The sequence below is a fragment of the Cucurbita maxima genome, unplaced genomic scaffold (assembly GCF_002738345.1).
Source record: "Cucurbita maxima cultivar Rimu unplaced genomic scaffold, Cmax_1.0 Cma_Scf00023, whole genome shotgun sequence".
Lineage (NCBI taxonomy): Eukaryota > Viridiplantae > Streptophyta > Magnoliopsida > Cucurbitales > Cucurbitaceae > Cucurbita > Cucurbita maxima.
In genome coordinates this window covers 2,691,906-2,702,033 of record NW_019272039.1, presented here as the reverse complement: position 1 = coordinate 2,702,033, position 10,128 = coordinate 2,691,906, and the positions used below count along the sequence as shown (strand labels likewise).

General features: G+C 32.8%; 1 protein-coding gene across 1 annotated transcript; it reads right to left on the bottom strand.

Annotated features, from left to right (window-relative positions):
* Nucleotides 1–2,019: 2,019 nt before the first annotated feature.
* LOC111496740 (branched-chain amino acid aminotransferase 2, chloroplastic-like) lies at nt 2,020–9,341 on the bottom strand. The gene is made up of 10 exons (XM_023147228.1): nt 9,048–9,341; nt 8,877–8,935; nt 8,215–8,392; nt 6,716–6,892; nt 6,492–6,623; nt 5,985–6,083; nt 5,444–5,560; nt 3,377–3,472; nt 2,696–2,808; nt 2,020–2,334 (listed from the first exon to the last, which is right to left on the bottom strand). The coding sequence occupies exons 1-10, from the start codon at nt 9,186–9,188 to the stop codon at nt 2,220–2,222; spliced, it is 1,227 nt and encodes a 408-aa protein (XP_023002996.1). The 5' UTR covers nt 9,189–9,341; the 3' UTR covers nt 2,020–2,219.
* Nucleotides 9,342–10,128: the final 787 nt, after the last annotated feature.

Here is a 10,128-nt window from a genome sequence, read left to right as displayed (position 1 = left end):
AGTCTTGCAAATTGACTCAAACAAAGGCTGTTGCTGAATAAGGGTAGAGTCAGCTAAGGGGGGTTTTTTATTTCTGTTTTAGATCCAGGTGTCCTTTGAGTTAAAAAAAAGAAAGAAAGAAAGAAATATATGTTTTAAAAATACAAACTTTTTAAAAGGGATGGTGCAAAGGTCAAAAAATGTAAAAGTTAGCAGAGAGATGAAGACAAAATAAGAAATTGTGAGGATTTCAAAGTGTGAATTAGCTAGGGCTGTGGGTGGATCACAAGATGGAATATGTCATATGCGTAGCTTATTTTACTTCAAAATTTGACCTACTTTTGGACTCCTAAGGCAACAAGACAAGACTTGAGAAACATTTTTACATTATTATTATTATTATTATAATGTTGTTGTGATGGTCAATGAAAGATTGATAAGATTGGTTTCCAGCTTTCATTTCAAAATCTTTTCTGACTGATATTTGGCAGCAGCTTCGATTGTTTGTTTATTTTAACATTGTTTGTTGTTTGTTGTTTGGTCGTAAAGATATGGGTGTGGTTACAAAGTATGGGGAATTGTTTTTGTTCTTTCTTTCTTTCTTCCATCCAACAGTTGTAAAACAGTATCACTACTACATTACTTTCAACTCATGATTTTATATGCTCATTACATTATTCCTGTTAAATTATATGTGTAATATCTGTACCAATATTAAAAATCAATGGTTATTCTATAATACAAATCTTCATGATAGATAGGAAAATTATAACAAAGTAAAAATTACACATAAAATTATAACAGTTTTTTTTTTTTTTTTTTTTTTTTGCTCATTTTCAGTTTTTACAAAGAAATTCTAACCATCGGTCGGCATGGTTTGTAGAATACAAACATAACATAACCATGATTACATTTCACAGTTCAAAACATGGTGTCTCGTCACTTTGACCCTCTGTTCTCCTCTATCATTTTTCATGGCCTAAAAATCAATCGAATATCTGTGAAGAGAAAGCATGTGAAGCCCAATGTTGGAATTTCAGGCTTATGTATTATGATATTTGATTACATGGTGCAATTTAATTTCTTTTGATATCTTGATTATGATGGTATCTAAACAAGAAAATTGTTTCTAAAAGAAGAATGACTTGTTAGAACATCCCTATTACTTTTCAACAAAAGGATCACTCTAAGATGACCATCACATGGCTATTGAAATACCCCTACTAGGGGATAGAGCTAAGCGGATAAAAAACATGACATCCAAGACCTTATTAATTCATGGAAAATGGAGCCACCAAAGGCAAACCATCCCAATGTAACTACCGCTCGTGTTGTACCTCCTCCTGCCGAGATGGAAGGTTAAGTTGTTGGAGATTTAGAAAAGATTACAAGGGTTGAAGCTCGACTAATAATCAAGAAAAAAACATACCCTTTGGCTGCATGCTAGGTAGCAGTCAAGCTCGCTACCAACTTCACAATTTAACAGAAGTAAGTGTTTCCCCCTCGGTTAGGTTGGAGGGTAAAAAAAACAAGGGAGCATTTCCATCACAAAGGATTTAATCCAACTGAAAGTTTACCTATGACTACCACCTTACAACTTACAACTTACATCACCCTATTTCCATTAACACCTTCAAAACAAGACCGCGGTGCACTGAATTGAGTCTTGTGGAAAAGAAGAAACCATGAGTTTAAGTCCTACTACATAACATGCTTATGCTTGCCAACTGTATTTCACCGACCTTGATTGGAAATGCCGTATCAATTTCATTCAAATTTACACGAGCCCATTAACAAAGTCAATATGGCCAAACTTTTAGAGGAAAAAAATTGCTATATTGAATCAATGCACATAATTAAACAATCTAGATGTCTTAAACATGACAATTCAATTATTTTCTAGACCTGTCCAAGTCCATCAAATCCAACGTGTGAACTAAAGTGGTGGCAGTTCACCCAATTCAAAGACAAACTACAGAGTCATATTCCTTGCATGTTCGACTTGCTCAGAGTGTTTAATATGAAGTGCCAGCGAAGGAATTAAGCAAAAAAAACAGTTTTTATTTATTTATTATTTGTCACGCTAGTCATTTCCAGTTCAACCCAAAACATGCAGGAAATCTTAAAATTCTTGGAACACTGTCCATAACTATCTACACGGCTAATTTAGATATGAGAAAACTACAATTTCTGGAACTAGCGGAAAAGGTAGAGGGGGGTTTTATAATGTCACCCTATGCCTACGATAGGCTGACAGTCCAATTCATCTTATCTTCGATAAGGCCCATTTGTAATCTGGTAAGCACAGAATAGAGTTGTTGTGAAACAACACCAACACCATCTCCATAAGATGTCCTGCAAAACCCAGCCATCAAATCAATACAAGCAGAATACATTCATGTCTACATATTTCATTGCCCCTACTCAAGCAACTGACGTAAAAACTAAAAAGAATGGAGATACAGCTTAATTTAGTCAAACGATTTCCCATTTCCAAGTCCACTCGAGCGACGGGTAATTTATGGTTTGTGTTGAGGACACTTAATCCCATGCTAAGCATGTTATAATCTCTTCTACACAAAAACAAATGAATACGGGAAAATGTACTTTTAATCAGAAAGCCAGTTCAATTTCCCAACTACTCAATCCCATTATCTCGCTGTCTTGCAATGTGTCAAGATATTGTTTATGAAATACGTCAGTTCCAAAAGTTTACCTTTTTCCGAGATATGTGACGCTGCCCACAGGTGATACAACCACTGCTGTCCCCGTACAAAAGACCTCGTCAGCTTCAAGTAATTCATCCACTGCCACAAATCGTTCCTCAACCTGCACGCATTCAAATCAGTGGCCACTTCTCTCGTCTTTTGTTTATCACAAATCATTATTTTACCAAGATAAAGAACTTATATTCCTGAAGGGAGTATTTAAACAGCCTAACTCAATCTCATTTTCATAAAAAAATATTCGTTAACAAGGTTGGTTAAGTGTTTTGTAAAAGTTGTTTTCCTTCGAAAAATATGAATAGATTGATAATCTTACATTATCTTTAACGTTAAATACTCCCCGTTCATAGCTTTCTAAAACTATTATCAAAAGAAGTTGTCAAACAACCCCATTTAACAAATAATAAAGGAAAAACTTTCCAAATGAATGTTATTACATTTGACCTTTTGTAAAGCCAGTTATTTGAACCCACAATCGTTCTTCACTGATAATAGTTTTAACATTAAATGGGTTCAAATAATTGGTAACTTCTGATTAAAAGTAAAATTAACAGCCCCATTTACTTATTAAACTATCTTGGGTCAGCAAGGTTATGAGCAACAACAATTATAATTTATATGAAAATAAAATTAAGAACATAACAATGATATAAGTTATAATGGTGAAGAACCTCATATCCAAGGCTACGAGCAACGTCAATTATACTCTTTCTCGTAATTCCAGGTAATATTGTCCCTTTTATGGCAGGAGTAGAGATCACATTCCCCTGATCAGATAAAAATTAAATGCCGAGAACAATTGCATCAGCCAATCAAAAAAAAGAATGTCAGATAAAATAACGTGAACACTACAATAGTCAATTTATATTGAAGCAAACAGACCATTGCATGCATCATGAAAACTATTGATCACGCGTATTATGCAAAAAAAAAAAAAAAAAAAAAAAAAAAAAAAAAAAAAAAAAAAAAAAAAAAAAAAAAAAAAAAAAAAAAAAAAAAAAACAGAAAACTATAAACAATTATCAAGTCGAGTAATTATCAAGGGTGGTAAGAAAAAAATCATAAAGCTATTAATCACGTTTATGAGGCAAATTCCTTAGTCCAGCAGGAAAATTTGAAATTTTGATACCGTTGAAATTAATTAATCTAGAATCAAGGTTGGTAGATGAATATCAGGTTGCTGGTTAAGGATTCTATTCAGGTTGTACAAGTGATATGAAGTTTGGAATTAGATTTTAGTCCAATTTTCAGAATTCTCAGTTGATTGGTATTGCTTAGTATCTTCACTCATCAGCGAAGTCAAGAGTTTTGGTGCTCGCAATACATTTTTCTGTATTCGGAGATAAAATGAAGTAATTTTTGTAGGAGATATGACATTTAAACAGCTCTTCTGCATATGCCAAGTACTTTTTGTTTTTCGAAATTCAGATCTCAACAAGGATAATTTCTTAGGTGTAGTTTGGCCACCCACAAGGGTAGGAGAGACTCTGTGTTCTAGCTGGTCCAAATAAGAAAGGATGACTAGTTTTTTTAGAGATGATAAAAGAATTTTTATTGAAATTTGAAAATGTACTTTCTTCAAAGGAGCCTTCACAACTGGAGTTGTTTGATGTAATTCCCGGGGGAAAAGTGAACTCTAGATGAAGATATGTTGAGATAGAAAGGAAACATTCAAAAGTTGTTCAGGGCAATGACAAATTTACAGTTATTCTGAGTAAGCTTCAAATTTCTTCTTCAGTATGGATCAGCAAAGAAAAAGAACTTGTAGAAGATTTTAGCAAGCTCTTTGTGGTCTCAAGATTTTGTGTACACAATTATTGGAACGAAATTAATAGAACTATTAGAACATTATTTTGAAGCAAGCTTAATAAACAGCCCCTTCTTGGCTGACAAGACATAGTTGAAGTTTACTAGTGAAGATTCTGGATTACTATTTGATGGCAAATGAAAATTAATTGGGGATTATCATTTAAACTGGGAAAATTGGTCCAAAGAAAAACATAATCTATCGGAAGTTACTGAAGGCTATGGTGGTTGGCTTTCTTTATCCAACTTACCTTTGATCTATTGGAAGCCACACTTTTGTTAGAAGAAATTGGAGAATAATTAAGGAGTTTGGTTAGTATCTCCTCAAAAACCCTTAAATCTTTTTTAATGTTCAGATGGCAAAAGAAAAAACTTAGTGATTTTCAATTGACACATTAAGATCAAGGATAAGAAATTGGGAGATTTTTTTTCTACATTTGGGCATTGTTCATGGTGTCCTTTCCTTTGACGACTATTTGAATTCCATTGATTTAACCAGAATTAATCAGTCTATGGAAGATGGAGGGTTTTCTCAAATGGCAGCATTTATGGGTGAATCTATATTTCATCATGAAAAAGAAAACAATATAACTGATAATGATCTGAATAAACACCATATTCCTCAGTTTTATAAGGAATTAATTTATCCAGTTTTGTTGATACATCCGTGGGTCTCAAGATTTTTAATGGTGCTTTAATCCCTATTCTTGATAATGATTCAAGTTTGGTTGTCTCCTATCAATCCGGTTGTAGCAAGGAAAACGCGCCTTTTCAAGGTCAACGAAGAAAGGACCCAAAAAATTTGTGCATTAAATTCAAACTCTCATTTTATCCTCCATCAACCCAAGTTTCAAGTTATTTGAACAATGACATGTGCTCCTATTTTAAAAAAAATAATATTAAATAACTAAATATAGTGCTTTGCGGAGTACCTTCACGACAAAAATATTGCAGGATGAAACCTCCTCGAGATATTTTTTGTGCACACAATCAAGGTACAAAATATCAGAATAGCCTTTCGCTTTTGCAGCAGATTGCGCCTTCAGGACCTATGAACAAAATTTTAACTGAGAATTTTAAGTTCAACAACATATGGACCTCTTAGTTGGGAATATATGTCTTAATTAGTTGAGTTAATTAAGTTATGCTGTATCTAGATAATGATACCGATTCTCCCACCAAACCATAAATTTATGGTGAGAAAATCTTCATTTAAGTCAGCTCATCAGAACAAACAGCACAATAAAAAAGGAAAAACTTAGTTCATCCCTCAGTCACAAATCAAGACTTTTTCCCAAAAATTTATTCAATTAGGAAGTAAAACATGATCATGCTCCATTATACAATCAAAACTTTATGAATTGACCCGGGTTCAATTGTAAAATTTTAGCAAATAGTTAGTGTGAATGGTATCAACTGTTTCATAACCCTGTGTCGAAAAAAGAACGTTCAACAATCAGAAAACTTGCTCACCGCAGCATAGTTGCCGATAGTTTTTACACCTCCAGTACCTCCAGGTGTAGCACGATGTAACTCATGCTCAATAACTAAATTTATGGGTGCAATGCCTTCCTGTAACAGAAATAAATCTTAAAATTTTGAGGAAGATAAAAAAAAAAAAAAAAAAANCTTAAAATTTTGAGGAAAAAAAAAAAAAAAAAAAAAAAGAATGCAACACAATATAAAAAGAAATTGATTACTGTAGTAACAACACATATAAGTCTTTATAGCATGGGAAAGGACCATGCATTTGGCAAATTTCTCAAAGTAAAGCCATAACTTGAGCTTATAAATTTCAGCAATTAGGTGTTGAGCATTGATCCAGATCATAAAATTGCATTATGAACATTAACAATCGTGATTAAGAAAAATTAAATTATGAACAAATACAACAAAAAACATGTGAGAAAGACCAATAAACAGATTTAGTACTTACGAATATACTTTTTCGAACATTTATGAATGTAAATAACGACAAACCTTAAAATAGTTTCCAACAGGTGAAACATAAATTAAGAATGTGTACTCAGGAGAAGGGGCAAGACCAAGAACTGCTCCACTACCCATCAGCAAAGGCCTGATGTACAATGAACCCTTACCTGAAGGGGGCACCTGAGAAGCAAGGAAACTAATTATGAACTTAACCATCATAAGCTACATCCCAAACAAAATGAAAACACAGCGAAAACAATAATATTCATTACCCAACGTTTGTTGGCCGCAACAGTTGCCTTCACAGCTTCCACAAACTGATCAACAGTTGGTGATGGCATGCACATCCTCTCTGCACCCGACCTCATCCTCAATGCATTTTCCTCTGGACGAAAGAGAAGAATAGAACCATCTTCTTTTCTGTATGCTTTTAGACCCTCAAATAATCCCTATTTGAAGAGGATACTATTCGTCATGTAAAACAAAAAATCCTAAGATTATATAATGAAAATAATACATTAGCAGTTCAAAAAAAATGTCATCCTTAATGTGTGACAATAAATCATAGAAGAATATAATGGCGAGGATCCTCATAGGAAATTAAATTAGTCATCAAATGCCAAAGATCTACACTATAAATACTAATCCTAAGTGGTGCAAATACCAAAACCTTCAGAGTTTACATTAAGTGGTGCTTTATACGCCCACATCTCAAATCTCCATTAAGACACAGTATTGAATCTACTTTCTCACTCCCTTTCTGAAGGTACTCTGACCTTTTCTAGCCACTAAATTAAGATACCATCAATGCTGTTTTAAGTAGTCCACTAAAAAATACTTTACTCTTCTCATAACTTGCTGGAAAGCTGTCTTCTGGTAAAAACAGATTTCAGTCATAACAAGGATCAAATCAACAAGAAATAAAATTGAATGAGTTCTGCAAACGAAATCAAATTTTACAAGAACTTTCAGGAAACATATCTAATGTTAAGATCAGAGATCAGCCAACACAAGGATGAAACCAATCTCCAATAAAAAAAGAAAGAGAGTGGAACAAACTGTACCAAATATAAAAATAGTCGGAAAGATGTGTGCCGGAAACATCAGATTTCAGTCATAACAAGGATAAAACCAATCTCAAATAAGAAAGAAAGAGATCAGAACTGCTTAACCGATTAAAAATGATAAAGCAGTGAATCAAAAAAACAAAATGAATGAAAGAGATCAGAACTGCTTAACCGATTAAAAATGATAAAGCAGTGAATCAAAAAAACAAAATGAATGAAAGAGATCAGAACTGCTTAACCGATTAAAAATGATAAAGCAGTGAATCAAAAAAACAAAATGAATGATAAAGCAGTAAATCAAAACGAAATGTAGTTTTCTTAATTACCTACAAGTGTTTAGTAAGATCCAAAGAGATCAGAACTGCTTAACCGATTAAAAATGATAAAGCAGTGAATCAAAAAAACAAAATGAATGAAAGAGATCAGAACTGCTTAACCGATTAAAAATGATAAAGCAGTGAATCAAAAAAACAAAATGAATGATAAAGATCAGAACTGCTTAACCGATTAAAAATGATAAAGCAGTGAATCAAAAAAACNAAATGAATGATAAAGCAGTAAATCAAAACGAAATGTAGTTTTCTTAATTACCTACAAGTGTTTAGTAAGATCCAACCATGTCACTTCATATATAGAGCATGAGATAAACTTCAAAAAGTAAGTAAAAAAAGATCATTAATCTTAAAATAATTGAATGATCTAACCTGCCCATAATTTAAGACTCCAGCAGAAGGACTCAGTTCAATGTTCCCAAAACGCTGCAATTCGCCATTGGAAAAGTCTCCACCATGAGAAGATTTCATGACATACATATAATCAGTAGGAACTATCGCAAAACCAAGATTGTCCCAATCTAAGTCGGGTACTTCCTTTTCCTCTTTGCTGCAAAATTGCACAAATGCTTGTGGAGATCAGTCGAATGTAAAAAAATAGCAGTCCGCACAGCGATTAGGTATATAGATACAGTCATGATCACCATAATGTTCATAAGGTGCAGCGTCGTGAATATAATGTTGGACTACGGATGATACTCTCGGTGTGACAATATAAACTACATACTCAACCGTTTTACTAGATTTAATATAATCTTATTTGAATAATGTCACGCCAAATAGTTTCCGAAAACTTTTATCATTTGAATAACAAAAGATTACAAACTGAAAAGAAATTCCTCATTTTCCAATCAAATTAGACTTCTCATCATTAATTCAATTTATTCCAATATATCAACAGTAAAGATGAGTTGCAGAGAATGGTTGTACATTACACAACCAATTTCAAGCTCATGCAGAATAGCCTACACATAAAAGATAGAAAACAGAAATACAGAAAACCGTAAAGGTACCAAACAAGACTTTCAGGACACCTGATGGGAGATACAGCTTGACGAGCATTGAAGGAAGGAAGACGAAGCTTCTTGGGGAACTGCGAGACGAAAACAATGCGAAAATGAAGAAATATCACAGCAGCACTAAAAATGAAACAGCAATCTTAAAATAAAGAGAAAAGGGAGGGAGAGAGAGAGAGAGAGAGAGACCTTATAAAAGAATGGAGACGAATGCTTTCTGTGGAAGGAGGAGCGTGAAGATGTATAGGAACGGAGAAAAGGAGAAGAACGGCGAGAAGAAGGAAGAAGGTAATCTGGCTTGAGACCGGTTACGGCGGCGCTGCCCTCCATTGCTTTGTGTCAAGTGTAACCGTAAGTTCGGCGAATTGGATTGTGCACGTTTTCCCTCGCTCTCAGAACCCCGTTGATTCCCTCGCTCTGTGTCAGACCCCGTTGATTCCCTCCCTTTAAATAGTTTTCAGCACCCTGTACCCAACTAAATTCCTGCCTTAATTTTTCAGAAAATAAATACCAAAATTAATATTTCTTTTATTTTCCTCCCTTTTAAAAAAATAAATTGAAATTATTTTAAAATTTAGGGAGATGCATTTTTTTTTTTAATTTAATGTTAAAATATATAATAATTGTGGAGGTAAGCGTTTGCTGAGAAAACTGTAATAAAATTGGTTTAAAACAATTAAGAGCTTGAAAACGACATCTCATTAACAAAAATACCATATAATTGTTAGAATATTGTAATATATTATCTTATTGAATTGGGTTTATTTGATAATCTTTTTTATAAGGATTTAATAGCCTTTTAATTATTTTTTTTTTATTAATACAATTTGGTCGTTAGCCTCCCTTTAAAAAAAGATGTTAATGTTAGATAAAGTCAATAGTCTATTGATAAAATTATGGCTATTTTTATTTCAATTTTTTTGGGACCAAATCTCTCTTGTAATTGAATATATTTATGTATAATGTGAACAGAAAATATGAAATCCGACTGTATTTAATAAAAAGTCAAAAGATTCTCCAGATTTAAAATGATGCAACTTACCAAAACAAACTTTTTTTTGTCCTAATTTTGATGCAACTTCTTAATTGGTTAGATTTATAATAATTATAGTAACATGTTTTTGTCTCTTATATTTAATAAAAACACATAATTTAATTGAATAGATAAAGACTAAAAATTAAAAGAACAACTTACAAAAATAAAAACATTGACGTAAGGATCATATTACCAAAATGAAAAATAATTTAATTATAGAAAATAACAAAAAAA